This window comes from Trichoplusia ni, chromosome 20 (genome assembly GCF_003590095.1).
Source record: "Trichoplusia ni isolate ovarian cell line Hi5 chromosome 20, tn1, whole genome shotgun sequence".
NCBI lineage: Eukaryota > Metazoa > Arthropoda > Insecta > Lepidoptera > Noctuidae > Trichoplusia > Trichoplusia ni.
In genome coordinates, this window is record NC_039497.1 from 3,925,859 (window position 1) to 3,947,908 (window position 22,050).

General features: G+C 37.4%; 1 protein-coding gene across 6 annotated transcripts in view; it reads left to right on the forward strand.

The window, feature by feature from the left end:
- Positions 1–22,050, forward strand: part of LOC113503686 (glucose transporter type 1) — a 65,146-nt gene that overhangs the window by 37,102 nt on the left and 5,994 nt on the right. For 5 of the 6 annotated variants that reach the window (XM_026885740.1, XM_026885744.1, XM_026885742.1 and 2 more), the window contains 10 exons: positions 2,843–2,980; positions 5,856–5,951; positions 8,660–8,820; positions 9,843–9,967; positions 12,218–12,388; positions 16,456–16,592; positions 17,831–17,989; positions 18,607–18,819; positions 20,873–21,097; positions 21,371–21,510. In XM_026885740.1, coding sequence (XP_026741541.1) covers positions 2,843–2,980; positions 5,856–5,951; positions 8,660–8,820; positions 9,843–9,967; positions 12,218–12,388; positions 16,456–16,592; positions 17,831–17,989; positions 18,607–18,819; positions 20,873–21,097; positions 21,371–21,510 — 1,565 coding nt within the window. The remainder of the gene's footprint in view (positions 1–2,842; positions 2,981–5,855; positions 5,952–8,659; positions 8,821–9,842; positions 9,968–12,217; positions 12,389–16,455; positions 16,593–17,830; positions 17,990–18,606; positions 18,820–20,872; positions 21,098–21,370; positions 21,511–22,050) is intronic. The other variant, XM_026885743.1, reaches the window with a different exon arrangement.

Consider the following 22,050-nt stretch of genomic DNA (forward strand, 5'->3'; position numbering starts at 1 on the left):
ACGAAGTCGCGGGCAACAGCTAGTCAAGTATAAACGGTTAGACATAGAGGTAGAGCATTAATAAGGGCTACGTTTTTGCTTTTTCGATAAAGATCCCTAATAGCTAATACATGGTATTGCTCGTCTGCGTACCAAAACAACTTGGTTTTCGACTCGTGGGATACAAACCTCCGCGTAACGTATGTAAGTCGCTTGGAGGTTTCACAGAAATTCTAAGAGGTTTACATAACGAGAGGTGCATCCTTCTTGCTGTGAAATAACGAGCAATATTTGGTACAGGGTGACATTAAAGAATTGAATTGCTCGCTGAAAAGGTTCCTTTTGCCAAAGAGGTTACAACTAGCAGTTTATTTGAAATATGTAAGTGGCCTGTTTACTGAGAGTTGTTTAACAAGGCGACAATTTTGTTAGCTTGTAGACAAGTTGAAAGTCTCCGAACGTTCATGTGACGGACGATTCGCTTTAATCAACTTTAATGTATAAACTGGGAAGTGAAAGACAAGGGTTTTCTTTTGTAAATCGACTGCGACTTGTGTTGCGGGTGATTTCACAAACATTCAAGTCACATGTACAAAGACACCCAGACTCAGGTCAAGCTTTCGTGGATCACAGAAACGCTTGTCCTATGCGGGGATTAAGTCCACGACACGTCGTGCACATTGGATTTGGCGTGGTTACCTCAACCACTCGGCTAATCTTGCAGTCAATTCATTTGATACACTTGAATTATAGATTTGTTTTCAAACTTTTGTCTTGGCTCTCAGATTTGAAAAACTCTGCTATTCAAAAGTGACATGTAGTTTTGAAATTTCTTAATAGCTTTCAATATTTGACAAAATAATCCGTTTATAAAAATAATTGAATACGCATTTTTCTTTTGCCTCGGAAACAAAAATGAAGGGGATAGAGTGATATAAAATCTCATGTGACGTCACTTAACAGTGCGGTTTTGACTATCAAGTGATGTTGCTCTATTGTGATGCTATGTAACATTCTCTAAGCTCCTAGTAGGTTCAACATATTTATATTTTTTACATCCCTATCGACTAACATAGCTCACATTACTAAGGATGTAATTACAGCAATTCTCAGTTTCTCCCATCAGAGTTGGAAACAGGAGCTCTTTCCTTTAACGGCCAACGTGACGGGTCACGTTTTTACGAGAAAATAAGATGAATATCGGAGAAACTGTAGAGGAAATACTTGAAGGAGAATAATGACTGAGTGTAAATATAAAAAGTGTAGAAGCAAGATAGATATGAAAAACTAGCTGTTGCCCGCGACTTCGTCCGTGTGGTTAGAAGATATAAGTTATGATTTATATCTGCCCTGTTGCTTCCACATTTCCCATTGTGTCTTCGCTCCTATTAGTCGCAGCGTGATTTTTTTATAGCCTAAAACCTTCCTCGATGAATGGTCTATCCAACACAAAAAAAAATCAATTTGAACCAGTAGTTCCTGAGATAAGCGCGTTCAAACAAACAAACAAACTCTTCAGCTTTATATATTAGTATAGATTATTAGCAAAGTCTTTTTTCATTCTGAGAGATACATTTATAAATTCATATAAATATATATCGTAGCATTGTTTTACAATGGACTTCAAATAAAAAAAAATACTGAACCAAACATGACGAAATTTAAATGAGGCCAAATGACAGCTGTTTCACGTTCAACATTCTTAAACATCGGTTCAATCAGCCCTAAGTTCTAAAGTATCAAAAAAATAAAAAAAATACAGATGAAATGATAACCTCCTTTTTGAAGCCGGTTAAAAATGCTTCCGTGTTCAGGAGGGATTTATGACTTAACTTAATATAGCCTTAATAGAACTTAAGTTTAATTACCAGTATGTCAATATTTTTACATTTTTTAATAAACTTTCAGCTGTTTCTTACGGGACTCCGTGTTTCCGATAGAGTCAAAGTCCAAGTGTTTATTTGCAAACTAAGTGTAAAAAGATGTTACAAAAATAGTTGGCACAAGACTTGTGCCTTTTTCAAGCGCTGCAAAAACATAGGGCTGATATAATTTAATACGGAACACAATTGAAATCACTTACATACTTACTAACATTTTAAAAATGAAATAATGCAAAATAATGCAATTTTATGTTGAACATTGATATGACGATAGATCTGAAAGATTTTGATAGGCACCTTCTGTAAAAAAATAACGAAAAGAAAGACCTGTCGAATTTCGGATTCGTTTTATTTAGTTTACTTTGAACCCCAGAAAGAAAACAAGCGAAAATATTATTACATAAAAAAATCCTTTTTAAATAAACATTATTGTTACATTAAAAGCTATTTAAAAATTTTCTTTATACCTATAACGTTTGCACAGTTTTAATTACGTGATAACATCGTATGTAATTAAACAATAAGGTCGAATAGATGACGATTATTTTTAGCTAAAAGATGAAGTGTTCTTTTATTTTCGTGTATTTTACAAAATCCGATCAGTGCTATAAATAATTCACTTATGTTTTTCTCCTCTGTCTTGATCGACTGTTAGTCAACATACGGTATTTTCCTCAAATTCTATTCTTATTACAGCGTTTTATCGTTAAAGGGGAATGATTAATACACTTTTTACGACATAAGTTATTCTATTTCACATTTTCTCTCATCTCGTCTTAGAGCTAGCGCAATATAATGCTCAACGCGCTTTCCTCCGAGATTAGGTTAGCTTATATCCAGATACGACGGTAAAACGAATAAAGAGGCACTCCGGCGGCTTTACCCCTTCCAATCTCCTTTTAGAGAGGATGGCTATTACAACACACCCCTCAACAATAAAGTTCTTTCGCAAGATAATGCTAATGAGAGTTTATTCGCAGGTGAAACGTGACATGGTCGCCATCAAGCAAGAGTTGGACACCGTTCAGCAGGTGAAGGAAGAAATCGAAGAGTTACGCGAATACGTCGACCGACTGGAGGAGCACTCGCAGCGACGCAAGCTGCGCCTGTTGGAGCAGGTGAGTCTCGCGACATCGCCCTGCAAGCGATAATAAACCTTGTTATAAACATACTAAAGCAATAAGTTCTTTGTGTCGTATTATGATGCTCCAGACACGGACAGGGACGGAAATGACCGCTCAACAGGTACATGCACACTATTCAGATGAGTAAACCCTTTCTAGCTTCTTACAACCATAAGCTAACAACCCCTTGCAATAGAAGTAATCGGTGCACAAACTGATATCTTGGTACAGGCTATTATTTAAATTAATTTTTTATATTTATTTTATTGATGATTAATTTTTTTGCAAATAACGTGGATACCAACAGGTGGGAAGCGAGGAACATGAGCAAGTTTGTTCGAATGGTTTAGGATATGTTTGTTAATGAGGAGGGCGAGCCTCGGCCTCGGGGAGCCTTGAGCTAGCGTGTGTAGGGCCGAAGAGCGAAGACCGCGACGAGTGTCAGGGCGGTAGTGCAGGTAGGTGACTCATGATGAACTGGATTCCAACAGGTACAAGAGTTCGGAAGAGCGGTAGACTTCGCCACTTCTTTTGCCGACTTAATTGAATCGAGCGGAGTAAGTGTGGCCACGATGATGCACACATATAGTATTTGGAGGTCATGCCGTAAGGTCCCAAAAGTTCCGAAGGCGAAACCCCGCAAACCCTGGTTTCCGATAAAGGTTGGTTTCATTATCATGTAGTAGGAACCAACAGGCGCACGATAATCATCTAAATTGACAGATTCCATGATGGAGGAGAGTAATCGATGTTTGTACCGTTGCTAGATGTCCGTGACTCCTGCGGGGAGAGTTAGTCCCGGGACGAATGCTGCTGTGCTAATCATACGCTGGGATGCGTTCCACTTTGGTAACCACTAAACACATTTTAATCCATTCCGCTGAGCTGTTGAGGCCACGACTGACCGACAGTGACTTACGAGCGTGAATGCTTTGACCTTGAAAGGCATATTAAAAACTGGAGTGAGACTTACAAAGAGCAGCACATACGATTGAAACGCTAAGATTGCACAGCACGTCCAGATATCAAATAACAAGGGGCTACCTCCGTAACATTTCCGAATTGGCTTACAGCACTATCTAAGTCGAATCAAAACAAAAAAGCATCCATCCGTCGATAACATCACCCATTCTGTTCAAAATGGCTGAAAACAATATCATGGGCGGCTATTATAAAGTTTCATTAAAATTAGAAATCTATCTCTAAAATTCATTTCATCATCGTCCATTTTTCTTAACAAAAATAGATGCATCATTATTGGGTTCCGTACAATGTTTTGACGGCCTCCTAAATAGAAATGGAATAACGCATCTGAGCATGGGATTTTAATGACCCTTAACCGTCATAACAAGACCTCAACTTTAATGAGAAAACTGAGGAATCCATTCCGTTCAAATCTTCACTCAAGGTATCGCGAAAGCAGTTCTTCAAAAATGCATTTTAGTTCATCTGGGTAAGGTTCATAATAGCGCTGAGATGAAGCAAGTGGGAGCGAAATATAAAAGTTACAGTGGCAAATTCATCTTGAACAACAACATAGTTCTCATATTTTCCGTATTTAAATCCATTTACGGATCTCTTTAAAGTTCCGGCATTATTTTAAAGTCGAACTGAACTCAGATTTAAAGTATTTTACGATTTACGATCACTATAAGTACGGAATAAACTTCTGAAACGAAAATGTACTTCAACATAATTTAGTACTTAACTAAAATTAAAATTTCCATGGGAATATTAAGACACAATTCGTTTTGAAAAACTTGACCTACTTCGTCCAGCAAATTCATCTTTGCTGCCATATGTATCTATGATGTTGGAACAAATTCAAAACCATTTCCTTCAATTCCATAATTAACTAAATCAGTAAGATTTGAGGAAATATGAACATTATGCTGTTGTATTAAGGATTTATTTACTACATTAACTTTGTTTAACCGCAACGATGTATCCGAGTCGAGTTCAAACTAAACGTGTCATCTGCCGACTGCGAGAAAGCTTGAAAATACAGATATAGGCTATGAATAGCCTATTGACAAAATAGGGTATATGACTCATCGGACTGATTTCCAAAAAATATTGAATACGTTTTTTTTTATTTTATCACGTCATCAGTAAGGAAGATAAAAAACATCTAGGTTTGATAAAGAGGACAAAAACAAAATTTGCTAGTAAGCAGCGTACTGGTAAGTGACGTCACACGAGATGTTAAGTCACTGTAACACCTTTATTTTTGCTCACGTGATGAAAGAAAAAAAATACATGCCCAATATTTTTTGGAAATCTATCTGATGTACTGAATATATTATTTTTGTCAAATACCCTATTTGTCTATTTTCTCCTCTCGCAGTCTGCGGCTGTGATACGTTTTTTCTGAACTCGACTACTGTCAGGTATCTTGGAGTCTTCGTGGAGGCTTATGTATCCAGTTGGTCGCAGCTTGTGTTATCCCGTCCAAATCAAAAGTGTCTGTGAGCGTCCGTGTTTAGATATAGTGTGTGTTTCGAAGGCTAAAGTTGTCGATCCGAAGAGTCATCATATGATTTGGTTAACGAATTCCTCGCAGGTCTATGTAAAATGGATTTTTGGCTATACGCTGATCGAATTTAGCAAAATCGCCAGTCTTACATGAGATCTACCTTGAATTCTTTGGACGGATCATATGAAAAACATTCGGAACTACAATTTTAGCTCCTCTATTCTGTGTTTTGTCATATTTTATCACTTCTTTTTTTAAGAATATTACTTGTTTATTTTCGCCACGCTTCTTTTTGTGATGTGAACTGTGATCACGACGGCGGCGGCGCACGGGGCACTAAAACGTTGCTTGTCCGAGTCGCGAGCGTTTTGTTATCGAGTGCGTTTGTTTCAGGGCCTAACGTTCTTCCTGTCGTACGCCATTCTAGCGGCCGTACTCGGGATGCTGCAGTTTGGCTACAATACTGGCGTCATCAACGCTCCGGGCAAGGTAAACAATCGTATAACATTATTTCTGTTGTTGTTTTCGTAGCATGAACTTATAATTTGTAGGTTTTACTTTTCATTGAGAAATATATTTATAATTCGTCCTAATATCGGCCGAAGACTAAAAAACGGGTAGTTTGTGACTTTCAACTGAAATCTTTGATACAACAACTTCAAGTGTTATCATAGTCTAAGACCATTCATTCCGTAAAGTGGGAGGGCCTACGCGCAACACTGAGGGCCCGCCCAAAATAGACAAAAACAGAACAAAAACAACAAAAACTGATCATCAATTGTTTTTTCCATAATTGTCATAGCAGCAATAATAATACATAATCTACCTATATCGGCGGCATTCATACGGATAGACTTAAGACAGAGGAATCTCTGTAACAACCTGTCCCCAAAATAAAACCGAAAAAGCATCATCATTTATACAAAGGATGTTCTCAAAATCTTCCTCACAACCTTACTGCATAAATGTATTTTGAACCGCAAACCCTTGCTCACAACTACTCCAACACACAATTACACATTACTCAAATAATTTCGCAAACACTTGAAGCGAAACCGGGAATACTAAGAAACACTCGAACGTCTAACATTTAACTTTCGCACTCAATTGACTAATCAAATACGTAACTTATGTTGAGTTAAAGATAACTAGTGAAGCGAAATTCAGGTAGTAAATGCAACTCCTTCAACTAACTGAGTCGCAGGAATCGGTTAAAATAATCTGATTAACGAAGTGCCTGTATTCATCAGTCGCGGGTACAATTGGATTGGAGTTTAGCATGTCTCAGCTGTTGCTATCTTAATTGTACTTGTTAATGAATTGCAGTTTCTGTATTTCGGAGTGGGACATTTATTTTGTATGTTGGTATTATTGAATTGAAAATACTTTATCGGTGTTGAAGAAAAAAAAAACTTAAACGAATAAAACGTATGCGAGGTTCGAGGCGCCATCTTTGTTTTTTGAATAGAGGTTTATAATGTTTTTTTAGTATATTATTATTATAATATATCTCTTTTTCTAATACTTGGGTGTGATTGTGGTATTTATTTTTCTACAATTATTTGAAATCAACTAAGCAATCAATCTCAGTAATAATAAGATAAAAATAGTTCTCAAGAAGGCCTCTGCACGTTGGACCTGTGTCCCCGTACACGCCTTTAAAAAGGACCGGGTCTCTTCTCATGAAGTTAACCCGTGAAAGAAAAGAGATAAAAATGAAATCAAATTATTTGCGTAATTGTTTATTCATGTCTATGATAATAAAATGCCTTTGTTTCTCTAATTTAACCTTTTTAACCAGTTGGTGCAGAGTTGCATATGATAATGATCCCGTTTCAATAATATATAACCTTGACCCCCTATTACCCCTTCAAATAAAAATTACAAGAAAAGCGCGGTAAACATAATTCAATATTTTAAATAAACAATATTCAAGCCAAATTTCACAGCCCTAGGACATTCCAAAAAGACACACACACACACAATTCACCTTAAATACAAGAGGAACTAAATTCAAATCGCTTCGTCTATTCGGGAGCTTTGATGCCACATACAGACACGACATATCGTGTCGGAGTTTAAACATAGTATGTAGAATCGAAAACTGAAACGGCCTTAAGGCTGCTCTTTCGTGAAAAGCTTGAAAAAAGCGTGCTGATGAAACAGCTTTTCGTCGGCACTTACAGAGAATTTATATCTGCAAAAAATAGTTAGTAATCTACATGATATGATACGTAATTTGGTTTAACCATAATTTTTCTATTGGCATCACATAACAAGTAAAAGAATCCCCAAATCACCTCCAATTCGTAGAGATAAAACCATTTTACTGCTTCATTTTTAATAAAAGAACATTAGAAAAAAATCTACTGCTTTACAATACATAGGAAAATGATTTGGTTTGATAACTTTTTTTAAATATGTCTGATTTCTATGATAGCTATTTAAAAATGCGTCCCGTATTACTGCATCTATATCACCCCGCACTCGTCCAAATGCACAAGGTCACTAGCGAGAATACAAGCCTTAATATAACAGCGGTGGTACTGAGGAGTGTTAATTACTCATATTTGTAAATACTTCATCGTTTGCGAAGCGAGAAGCAATATTGTAGCGATATTCAAATATTTAGTCGAAGAGGTATTTGCTTTGAGTTTGCTGTCTGTTTAATTATGTCCGACACTCAATATAATTGTTTGCGTGGGCGGCTGCAGGTCTCGGAGTGTTGCAAATAATTTGAAGGTCCTTGAGCGTATACTGCGGGTGTCTGCAAGCTAATATTTGTCTTGAGCATATTGACAGCGGCCATTTTGAAATATGACGTTCTTTCTCATGTTTGAATTATGATGAATTTGTTTTTTTTTTCATATTCTGTCTGTTTTCTTTGGTGTAGTCTTCAAGCTAGTATTATTTTATATCTGTATTCTAAAAACCTCATTCTACGTAAACAGGTTTTGTTAAAAAAAGCTGCATTATTTCTTTCCGTTAACGCGTGTTTAAAAAATTAAAAATAATATAGATTTTCATACTTATTAATAAAAAACATCTTCTTTTCATTTCAATAGCAATTTAGATGGATTCATTGCTTTTTGCGTGTTCTTCCAGGTTTCCCTTGGCCCACAACTATGACTTACTCTACCCGTTACAATTTCTGCAGTTCAAGTACACACTTACGTTATATGTTATGTTATTTGTAGAACATCGCGAATTTCATGAAGGATGTATACAAGAATCGATACGGAATGGATCTGCAAGACGACACGGTGAACCGACTGTACTCCATCGCTGTCAGCATCTTCGCTATCGGCGGTATGCTGGGCGGCTTCTCGGGTGGAATGATCGCCAACCGCTTCGGAAGGTAACTACGAAAAAAACCAACCTTATAACAAAATAGTGCATGTAACTGTCACACGCGATTAAAGTTAATTTTGTTCCATTTTACGATATTTGACAAAATCAAAATTACATAAAAGTTTGATGTTTTATCAGCTAGTTAAAAAGATTGGAGCAAAGAGATTTTAACATTCGGTATCTTTGAAAACTCTCTATAAAAAAACCTAATGTTTAATAAAGAATTAACGAAATAAGAATAATAATGCATAGATTAAACCACACAGAGCTCTTCTCCGACTACGGTTATATGGTATACATAATAAGGGTTGGGTAAGGTCCGTATAGGGATGATGACAATTATTTTTTCAGTTATCCCTCTTGTAGTTTATTGCATAATAATGGATACGATTTTTTTAATTTACCACACAATCATAAATTGACTAAATTACAGTGAATAAAACGACGATTGAGTATACATTTTACCATATCGTTATATCATAAGCCCTCTCCTAAACTTTTAATCTTTGTCAATTTTAGTTTTTTTCTGAAATAAAATAAATACGTGTCTAATACTTTTGAATTATCTTACTGAGGGACTAATTAGATTTTGATTTAGATTCTTTTTATACCCAGTCATCATCCCTATTGTCACTTAACTATCTATATACCAACAACCTCTATACTTTATAATAAAACAAATTTGTTTTGAGACAACATGGCCCATACAAAAAATACAGTATTTGCTAGTAAATACAAACTTTATTAAATGATGTAACGGTTTACTCACGCTCAGTCGAACTGTTCGACTCGCGATCCCGCCGCGTCTGCTCATGATTAAGGACTCCGGTTGGGTCCGAAACTAGTCGGGCTACCCCGATAAATACGCGTGAGTAAACCGTTACATCATTTAATAATGAATCAGTCTCACGATAGTTATTATAAAAATACAAACTTTAAAACTTCATAAGTAACACTTTCTAGCATTACGTATTTGTGCGTTTTGTCGGGATTCATATTGATGTGAATGTTTCTGTCGTGGTGATCCAGGAAAGGCGGGCTGCTTCTCAACAACATCCTCGGCATCTCGGGCGCCAGTCTGATGGGCTTCACCAAGATCTCCCACTGCTACGAGCTTCTTATCTTCGGCAGGTTCATTATAGGCGTCAATTGCGGTAAGCTGTCCTTCTTGTACCTACACCTATATGTACATATACTAGCGATTGCCATTAAAATAATGAGAGAAAAACATGAAATCGGGATAAAAACTATCATAATGATGTATTAATCTAGATTATAAACTATCTTTTATAAAAAATATGAACATTTTGCTATTTGATACTTGTTTTGCTAATTTACGCGGTTTTTGCAGACATTCATTATAATGTAAAATGCTACTGTAATATTTTATTTTGAAAAGAGTAACTTATGGAGTTCCTTGCCGGTTCTTCACCATAAGAATGACACTTTGGAACCGTGCAACTAGAGTCAGTAATGTAACGTTTTAAAAGTGCCTGAGAAACGGCCTATTTGAAATAAAAACTTTTGATTTTGATCTGTGTACCATGTTTCGTCTAAATCCGTTCAGTGGTTAAATACTAACTTTCGCGTTTCTTAGCTTTAATTAACAAGAGAATCGCATTACTTTTTTTGATAAAGTCACTTGTACTTAAACAGTTTCTATTAAACAGTATTTTGATTTTAATATCATTATATGATTGATTTTAATCACGCATGAATGATGTTTCATTTTTTCACTTCAGCCATCTTAAATGATTGTTATAATGTGACATGTTATAACGTTTATTCTAGTAACTTAATTCTAAATCAAGTTCTGATCATCTTTGAGTAATCGGCGAATTTGCATAAAAACAAAAATACTATTCTAGAAAAAACCTTAAAAATCTCAGCAAAAGGTATTTAAACCAGAATGGATTCATTATCACAGAGAAATTGATCTTTCTTCTTTAATTGATCATAAAGCTAGAGTTTTGAGTAAATAAATTAAATGAAATTCCTTTTACAAGGTAACAATTAAATTCAAAATTTGATTTATAATATTTTGAAATATTTGATTTCATTAAATTATTAGTTTGAAAGTGCTGCGTTTATCCTACGACACTCATATACACCTAGTGTATGACTTTGAATGATGAAATCTTTAACTCAAGTGTATCCGAACATAAAAAGTGTAAGATATAATTCAGCTCGTGATTAAGGACTCCGGTTGGGTCCGAAACTAGTCGGGCTACCCCGATAAATACGCGTGAGTAAACCGTTGCATCATTTAATAATGAATCAGTCTCACGATAGTTATTATAAGAAAATTATATAATTTACTAGCTGACCCAGCAAACGTAGATTTGCCGAATATATTTTTTTCCTAGTTGTATGTATTTTTAATGCTACATTATAAAAAAAATAAAAACAAACAATTTCGTTTAAAAAATAAAATATATTTTTTTAGTGTGAGCAACCCTTATCACTTAGGGGTATGAAAAATAGATGTTGTTCTATTCTCAGACCTACCCAATATGTATACAAAATTTCATAAAAATCGGTCGAACCGTTTCGGAGGAGTACGGTAACTAACATCGTGACACGGGGATTTTATATATTAGAAGAATAACGGTGTAAGAAACTTAAAAAAAAATTAGGGGCCTACTGCTAACTCTTAAAGCTTAACTTGTGGAAGCGAGATAAAAATATCATTTCGACTCGCTCCCACAAAAGTCTTTAAGAGTTGGCGGTAGGTCCCTAATTTTTTTTTAAACAAAATTATTCCCGATAGGTACAAACGCGCTCGTTGAAGTTGTTTGTATAGGCGACCTGGATGTGACCTAATTTCGTTCGAATGCATTCTGTATCGTCCGGTGTAAAAGACATAGACGTGCAACAGGTAGCCGTGTGTCGATCTATGTATATGTAATAGCGATAACACAGCAATATATACACAATTATTGTCGGTTTAATTGCTAGGTATATTGGTGAATAGCGAAATTTTTGTTTTTTTTTTTATGTTAATTATGTCAGGTAGCGGTTGCAATAGTAATGAGTTAATTCTTGTTTACAAAATATTTTATTTGATAGTTTTTGATATGGGTTTTGAGATATTTTTGTTAAGTTTTTAAGGGATAAGAAAAATGTTTGTCAGCTTTGATTGTTTTATTTTTTGTGTATTTATAAAGTTAATTGGTTTACCTACTACACGAAAAGGCATTATCTCATAAATTTAATTGAATGAACCAATTTTATTGATTCTTTTTATATTCTGAGCTTCTAAACTAGATCTTAAGAGCGGGTTTCGAGTTAATTTAAAGTGCATACAATTAACTACAAGAACATGGAACTTAGAACTCAAGAAATTTAATTTTTTTGCAAAGTTTTTTAGTGCATCAAGTTAATATTTAGATTTTGTGTCCCAGGACTGAACACGTCACTAGTGCCAATGTACATATCGGAGATCGCGCCGCTGAACCTGCGCGGCGGGCTCGGCACCGTCAACCAGCTGGCCGTCACCGTGGGGCTGCTCCTCTCCCAGGTCCTGGGCATCGAACAGATCCTCGGCACTGACGAGGGATGGCCTATCCTACTCGGTAAGTCCACCAACAAAGAATAAATGAACCAAACGCTTGTCCGAAAAAGACATGAATAAATTTGCCTTTTTCAAAAGGAACTTTCATTTAAAGTATGTTTATCTAACTAATCACGTTATTTTAAATAGGATCATGTATTTGCAACTAATGCCGGATTATCTCTGGTAGATTCCCCAATACATATTAGTTTAAAGCTCTCAACAAGGCCTCTGCATGTTGGACCTGTGTCCCCGTGCACGCCTTGATAATGGACCGGGTATATTGCCTGAAAGCTATCAACTTATAAACGTACCACTGCTGGGCATAGACCTTTACCATACAACGAAGGTTTGAGCATTGATCACCACGCTAGCTCCCTTTAAGTTGATGATTTCAGATTCCACTATATCGGATTCAGGTTTCCTCGCGATATTTTCCTTCACCGTTTGTCAGATCCATTTGATAACATCTTGCATATTACATGGATTCAAAACTTTAGCCGGTATAACTTTTCGAGACACTCCTGGTAAAAAAGCCGACTATTTTTGCCCACTCTACATATTTAATAAATACTTGATCGGATAAAGATATAAATCAACGCTTTGTATTACACTCGTCATGCCCTTTCATTTGATACCCCACTCGCATAAACGCAAAAATAATCAAAACTTACCTTTATCAATGGAATTAATGAATAAACAAGGCATAAAAACTCTACATAACGTTAAAACACAAAACTATGTTGAATCAGTGTCAACTAAAATACGCTCGCACGAAATTCAGGTCGAAATAATTTGTATTTTAGATCGGAGTGCACGCCCGTCTAACAGCGCACGCTGAAACTCTGTAAAGCGATTACCTATCGTTCCGCCATTGGCGTGTTATCGAAGATGTGTGTGATTGGTGCAACCGGCGGCCAATAGCACGGCCACTGCACAACGCCTTCCTGAAAACACCTTCAAACCTCTCAAATTCACTGAAACCTATTGTTATGTTATAACAATATTGTTCCGTTCTCTTCGTTTCGTGTTACATGGTTACACTGCGTTTTGATTGGCCAACGCGAATAATCCTGTTTTCTAGGTCAGTCCTGTGCACTATGTACTGAGGTATCTCCCGTGCGTATGTAGCTTATGTATTCACTTTAAAACTGATGGACTCTTGAATTTTTTATTGTTTTTAATAGATAAGTTAAGTTAGACTGTCTTCTTATCCGTTGCTAACTAAGTCAAGTGCATGTTATAAAAATATATTTGATCGGTATTACCTTGATTTTATTTAGTTTACATAACCTTCATAGAAATCAGTTTTGCTTAGAGGTCATGCCACTAAGGTGTAGAAATTTTGTAAAATTATTCGAAATTATTATTTTTGAAATATGTCAAAACGTTCCGTAAACCTGATATAGGTTTTTTGTAATTAAAATACTTTAAAATAAAGTAAATTAATCGTTCTTTGGAATGTGCTGGTAATCTATTCGGTTGCCCAAATACAATATTTTTTCCTTTTTTATTAAACCGTCTCCCGTTTAATACTTGATCGGTGGAAATGTTACAAATAATCAAGACAACACAAAGACACCTAGACTCAGAACAAGCATTCGTAGATCTCACTAATGCTTTAAATTCGAAACTGAACTGAAATCGATCCCGCTAGACGTCACAGTTTTGACGTGGTGATCTTGTCCACTCGTCTATCCGGGTAACCATAATTATATTCTTAGCCTAATTTTAAAATACTTTTGTCTCTTTACGATCCTATTTCTCTATAACGACTTTCCTTATACAAATCAGTCTCATTTTTAAATTGATATTTTAATATAACCTCACGAAGCAAACCATTGTATTAAAGTTAGTAATTTAAATTCACGTCCCTTGTCGACTTAAAATGTCATTCCCAAACGTGACGTGATCAGCCTAGTCTGGTCCCAAGTATGTTTTGGTCGGCGTCCAGTCGAATCGGAGTACCAGTACGAAGTACCAGTGTTGTACAAGGAGCGACTACCTATCTGACCTCCTCGACCCAGTTACCTGGCCAACACGATACCCCTTAGTAAGACTGATTATCAGACTTTATGGTATCTGACTTACTGTCAATGATGTAGAAATTAGGTTGAAACCCACAATTAAATTCGCTTTCCGAACCACGGAGATGTCGTTATGACGTAGATGGTCACCAATCCACGGACCGTATCAAGCGTAGCTTAACCTGTGATATAATGCAGTGTTACATAGTACACACTATTTGTTAACATACTTAAAAAAGGTCCACCAGCTTAATGTGTATCAAAATAATTAATAAGATTGAAATATAACAGTCGTTTATTAATTTCGATCGAAAACGATCCCACGAGAACATAAAATTCTCATAAAAATTATCCTATGTGTTAATCCAGATTACAAACTATCAGTTTACCAAGTTTCGTCTAAATCCGTTCAGTGGTCTTTGCGTATAAGAGTAACAGCCATTGTCAACCTTTTCAAACACCCAAATAAACGCGTATCTAGATTCTGTTGACGTTTTTCATACTATTTCAAAATCATACAACTAGTTAGTCCAAACAAAAACAGTTCAGTACATCACACAAAGCATTCAGAACAGTTAACAGCAAACAATTAACATGCAGCAAAATTCAAGAGCGACTCGCAAATGTTATGATGGCAAAATGGAGTCTAAACAGCCGTGAACCTTGAAACTAGATCTGCATGAGTTAATTAAACATGAATAGCGAAACTCATAGAGACGCGAGGCGAGAGCTAAGGCTGCGTGCAAACTGGGGGCTTGGGAAGGCTGATGACGCGCGACTGTAGTTCAACTGTGGTGCGACACACGCGTGAAGAAAAAATGTTTGTCAACTTTGCTCTGTTATTATATTTTTTTCCATAATAGTAAAGAATTGTAAGTTTTTATCACGTTTAATTGATTCTAGGGGATTGGGATTCCGGTTTTGAATATTTGGTATCCAAATCTCCTGCCAGTTGCAATACATTGTGGATTAAAATAAAATTTAAAAACCCAGCACAATATAATCTTTCAAGCAAGTAGTAGTAAATCTATCAAACATATTGTCCTCAAACACTCGCACATAATTCACCTTTAACAGAAAACAAAATCGAAATCGCTTTATCCTTTTGGGAGGTATGATGCTTCAGATAGACACGTCAAACTTCTAACACCTTTTTTTTGCGTCGGAGATTAAAAAGTGATATTATTATACCATCGCCGTCAACAGCACCGCAACTGGAATATTTCTCGAAGTAACCTTGAATATGAAGGCGCCCTTAGATTGCCGGGTGTTACCTTGAATGCGCACTTTCAAACTGGGCTGCATCCGAATGAATGAAGAGTTTGTGTCACACCCGCTCATGTTAAATGAATTATACTAAAAGCACATTCCCTAGTTTCGGTTGACGCAATAATTTAAATTGTTTGTCTATACAAGAGAAATTCCGGGTCTGTAAAATGGAATTGTTCTGGTTTCCATGAGACAGTTTAGGTAAACACGGAAATGCACGGATAGTTCAGATCACCAAGTGGTTGATATGAGTCGGTTCGCGGGACAAGCATTTGTTCCGAGTCTTTGTGTCTTTGAGCATGTACCTTCAATGTTTGAGAAACCCTCACGACACAAAAATTAAACTCCTTAAAGTGGGAGCCGTTTAAAAAAAACGTTTATTTTTGAAGAGATGGTGTGTTAGATAATTAGAATTATCAGATTTGAAATGAAATAAAACATATATTTGCAGCTAAATGTATTGTATTTGGATTTCAAATTATAGTGTTCTTGTGTGTTTTTTAACCGATTTCATTTAGGAGGAGATTCCTAAGACTTATAGAAAAATAACTACCTAAATGTTATGACGACATTTTACTTGTAAAATAACGTTTTGCAACTTTCGCATATCACGGTTTCACTGAAAAAAATCTGTCATGCGCTTTTAACATTGGTGTTCAAATTTCCATTTCTTCTTGCCGTGCGGTGAATAACAACCTAATATCAAAGGTATTGATTTGTGCTGGGTCTCAAGCCATTGACTTGGCAGACCAATTGCCATCCCTGTTTATTCAAATGTCTTGTTGTCGGTTAGGGCTGGCGATCTGCCCGGCGATCCTGCAGCTGTTGCTGCTGCCGGCGTGCCCCGAGTCACCTCGCTACCTGCTCATCACACGCCAATGGGAGGAGGAGGCGCGCCGAGCGCTGCGGAGACTAAGAGCCAGCAACCAGGTATGATCTTTATCTTTCTTTATAGACAAGTATAGTAAGAGGGAGATAAAGAAAAAATAGCTTCTTCCATCCAATCCTTTTAACAACTATGCTGGGATCGGCTTCCGGTCTAACTGGACGCTGCTAAAAATCAAAGTTTTATAGGGTGCGACTGCCTATCTGACTTCCTCAACCCAGTTACCTGGGTAACACGATACCCCTTAGTTAGACTGGTTGTCAGACCTTCTAGCTGACAGCCAGGTCAAAACAATTTTACATCCCTTCCGAAACGCGGAGGAACTCGATGTGACGTAGATGGTCGACCATCCACGGACAGACCGTATCAACCGTAGCTTAACTTGTGGTCGCTCAACTTGTGTTGTTGTAGCTTAGACAGCTATTTCTTTTTTGTCTCCCGCTTGGTATTGATTGAAGAGGAATTCAATTTTTTATTTTCTCATCGAGTTTATTTTTATTTTTATATAAAAAAAAATAAGCGGTGAATACTACACATTTGTTGTATATTAGAATTGTACCAGATTGAAATTGAAACGCGTTTATAAAAAAAATCGTGGTTGTGATTATATTTATTGTTTAATTTATTCTCTTGAGACTAATTCATCTTTTTTACAAACCGTTCTTATAATTTTCAGAACCCTTAAACTTGCTTAAGAAATCTTTAGGAATGCGAAATTGTTTTTTATTTTACGTGACTACTTCTTATAATTCAATGGAGCGGGCTACACGCACAAAAAAAAGTGGGCGTTACCTCGCTCGGAGGCGTCCTATTGACATTTATTTTTTCAATGCAACCATTCCATCAGTACTTACTTATGACGTCACGTTCAATAGGGATGACGACAATTTTTTTTGCAGTGTCCGTCTTGTAGTTTTTTGTATAATAATGGATACGTATTTTTTTATTTGTCCCGCAAACATAAATTGACCAAATTACAGTGAATGAAACTTACTCGTGACGTCACGATTGAGTATAAATTTTACTCTATCGTTACGTCACAAGCCCCCTCTCCTAAACTTGAAAGCAGTTAATCTTTGTCAATTCTAGTTTTTCTGAAAAGGGAAAAAATATGTGTCTCATACTTTTCAATTATGTAACTGAAGGACTAATGAGATTTTTTCTTTTTATACCCAGTCATCATCCCTATTATCATCAGTAAACCGATTTTACAGATACCAAATTTTCCTTGATGAAGATTCAGTTTCTCAGTTTGGCGTACTATAAATTGGTCTTTATCTAGGTGGAGGAAGACATAGAGGAGATGCGGGCGGAGGAGCGCGCGCAGCAGGCGGAGGCTTCGATATCAATGCGCGAGTTGCTGTGCTCGCCGACGCTGCGGGCGCCGCTGCTCATCGGCGTGGTCATGCAACTGTCGCAGCAACTCAGCGGCATCAACGCGGTGAGTTACCCACAAGCATTCGTAAGCAGAGTGGTTTTCGTACGACCAGCGAAATTCTAACAAAACTAAAGACCCTAAGAGAATAGATTTAAAAAATCTAAATACCTACGTTTTTAAATGTCACTCCAATTAATTTTTATCGGAATTGGTGAAGCCGTTACTATAGTTGTAAATTGCATTGTTATCGGGTTTGAAGCTATCCTGAAAATTTCAGCCTGCTAGCTTATCGACAAACAAACATACAAACAAGAAAACGATATTAAAAATTGTGAAATTGAAAAATAGCATCAGTATAGATTCAACAACCTTTCATCTTGAACCATTGATTGTTGATAAACATTTTACAAGCGTCACTTTTAAGTCTATTAGAAATCATAACTCGAATGCTCGGGTAATTTAAAAAGTGCAGCACGGATAGCCAAGTGACGTCTTCATGATTTCAACTCGCCGCGACTTTAATTTTTGTGAAAAAGCATTAAATTATTTCGTGCGGGAATCGTTTAAAACAAAATTGAGAAAAACTTCTGAGACCACTTTCTCAAACTGCGACAGTCTTTAATCCCTGATGAGGAAGACTTTAGTAGTCCATTAATTAAGGAGTATTTATTGTTAACCAGGTGTTCTACTACTCCACTTCGCTGTTCACTTCATCTGGTCTGACGGACGAGTCGGCAAAGTTCGCGACGATGGGCATCGGGGCCATCATGGTGGGAATGACGCTCGTCTCGCTGCCCCTCATGGACCGCACCGGGCGGCGGACGCTGCACCTCTACGGCCTCGGCGGGATGTTCATCTTCTCCATATTCATCACCATTTCATTCCTCATAAAGGTGTGTCTTATATTATACTGGCTCGTGCAATCCGCGATCGAAACTTTGTTTACAATTCCTCGAGCAATTCTCAAATATAGTTAACTTTGACAATAAAATACACAATAAAATACACAATAAAAAAACCACAGGTTGCACTCCGGGAGTGCCGGCAGAAATGAAAACTTGAATATTAACCTTGTGCATTTTTGATATTCTGGAATGGTTAGGGAATAATTTTGCACGATTTGATTTAATTATCACTAGATACTAAATTACTATAATTTATGTGGTAGAATACAATACGTATTTATTTCGCTATAGATGCAGTATTGTGCTAAAGAAGTTTTCGTCTTACGCTTTTTCGATCAGGTCACGTGTCCTGACGCGAGTTTAACAGTTTTTACTCATTACAAAAAAAAAATACAATGCCGCTAAAGAAGTTTTCACTTCAAAAATTGAGATCTTAAATGTTATATATTGGTTTTAGATTATGAATGTGTTGTAAACATTGTTTCGTCGCTAATTGTACTCGTGTGGAGGTAAGGGAGGAAATGACGTCTGTCATCGACGCATTGCTACCGATGCGATGCTCGGTGCCCGGGCAGACGATATCCTCATTGTTTGTCTTCCCGAGCGATGCCAGGAAGTTAGAACCGACGAATAATTGTTTCCCGACGAACATATTGGATCCAAGAACGCTATTACGAATGCAGTTATTACTATTTGCGCGTTGTGTGACAAGATGAGCAATTCATTGTTCAATCGAGATAAATTGAGGAGATATGTGAAAGTGGAAACTTACAAAATTACTCTTGGATTACTAACATTAATTAAGTTACGTTAAATTGTAATTTAGATGTGTTTAGAATAAGTCGGGTCTGTATTTCGATCTGAAGTGCAGGCCCTAAACGTATTCCTTGAGGGACGCCGCTTCTTATTCTTCAAGAATCCGTGCTTTACTCTGTCGAACGCCTGTCCCTACTCTAAACGAAAGGAATACGTTTGAAATCGCTTTCGCACGCTTCCTCATCGCTTTTTCCACGTACTGTCTCTGTCTGTACTTCACTATCAATACCTCATCTGTACTTATATTTTATCTCATACCCCCAATTGGTTGCTCGATCTCTTCCAAATCAATTTATTAAATTGATGATTTAACCTTCAAATTATTTTTATTGGTTCATTTCGGTTTAAAACACAAAACATACTAAAACATTATACTTAACGAATATTCAAATGATAAATTATCTAATTATTGGTTTACAAACACCATTACAGTGGCATCCTAACTTGCTAAACAAATGACTCTCATGAAAGCAATGTTAGTGATTATTGTTAATTATGAAGCGTACATATGGACATACAAAAAACTCTATATTGGTAACAGTAACATGTAGATGAACAATCACAATGAAATCATTTACTTAGACAACACTTATGCATGCACCACATGTTTAATCCCTGGTTTATTTCTCACACACTGTCATTTGCTTCATCGTGTGCATATGTCAGCGACGGTCTCGGACACTAGCGCGGGCCCCTCAGGTCGTCGTCGCCGACTCGAGTCTGCGGCCTCGCCCCGTGACCCGCGAGAGTGTCTGACAACCATCGAGACATACGCACGCGTCGCTTCGCTAGCCCCTCCCACCTCTGCGACTTTCCTGTTTCCGAAACCGGACTCTCGGTAGGAAAGCATTGTAAATACTAATGGGAATAAATTGTCAAATATAAATGTTAGGAACATCACTCACAAAGCACTAAACACTTATTTTGTTGACCACCAAATTGTGGCGAAAGTTCACGGGGAGCTCAGCGCACGCGTTTTAAATGAAGCGAAGTTTATAATCACTGAAAACTGCTCAAAAGCAGGATGGCACTTATCACCAGCATTCGCAGTACATACGATAGATGGACTACACTCCGCTACAGCACTCAGTACTGAGTCAGACTCCACGCATCGCGGGAGCTCGACGGACACACAGACAGACGCGTGTGTGATGTGCATTTATGTTTGTGATTTATTTCATTCCGGTCGGCGACGGGAAAGGACTCCTTTGCTATCCCCTGATAGGAGTTCTTCGGCTATGTGCAGGAGATGATCGACTGGATGAGCTACCTGTCGGTGGTGTCGACGCTCAGCTTCGTGGTGTTCTTCGCGGTGGGCCCCGGCTCCATCCCCTGGCTCATCACGGCCGAGCTGTTCTCGCAGGGCCCGCGCCCCAGCGCCATGGCTATCGCCGTATTAGTTAATTGGATGGCCAATTTCGTTGTCGGAATTGGCTTTCCTAGCATGAAGGTAGGTCCATGTGTGCGTGCCGCCCACGCTGTGTGCGTTACGAATTGCGATCCGTTAATTAATATTGATACAGGCGAGCTGATCTTATAATTACGGTCAGTCATATTTGCCGTCAATATTGATTCCAATCAAGTAATAACGAAGTCGAGTGTCGACGTAATCCCCGCCGAAGCAGATTATCTGCTCCTTAGGTTTTGGTGAACATCGTTCATTAAATATTAATGGCGCCGTCCTCTAACCGCCCATTTAATATTAATTGTGTTTATTTTGCAGGCACTACTGGAAAACTATACATTCCTGCCTTTTAGTGTATTCCTTGCAATTTTTTGGATATTTACGTATAAAAAAGTTCCTGAAACAAAAAATAAGACCTTTGAAGAGATTTTGGCATTGTTCCGGAATTCGAACGGAAGGTAAGCCTCGCCCGTCCCCCGGGCTCACACTTTGATAACGTTTGGCACTGACTGTGTCTCCACCGACGAGACACATGGTTTTCCTTATGATCACGACACAGCACGAAACCAGACAGGAGCTGGGCATTCATTAGCACGCGTTGCACACGATGTTTGTTCGTCATTTGTACATAACACTTTAACCGCAAACTATTTTGAAAGGAAACCGAATTCATTGCAACCCAACTTAAAGGAATTTGGAAACGAACACTGAATAAAAAACGACTATAGTTCTTGAAATATACATTTTGGAATGTAGATACAAAGATAAAAAATAAACTTGTATTGAAGAATAAATGCGAATCATTGGCGTAGGTAATATTGTAAATGGATAATCGATAGGAGAGCGGGCTCGCGCCGCCGGGACGGACACGTCTCGAACCTACACCCCCGGGACACAATCAAATGAAACGCCGCAACTGGCGATGTCGGCTCTGTCACTGTTGGTAGTTTAGCATATACATGAAAACTTAATACCAATAGAGTAGACACTTGACGTCA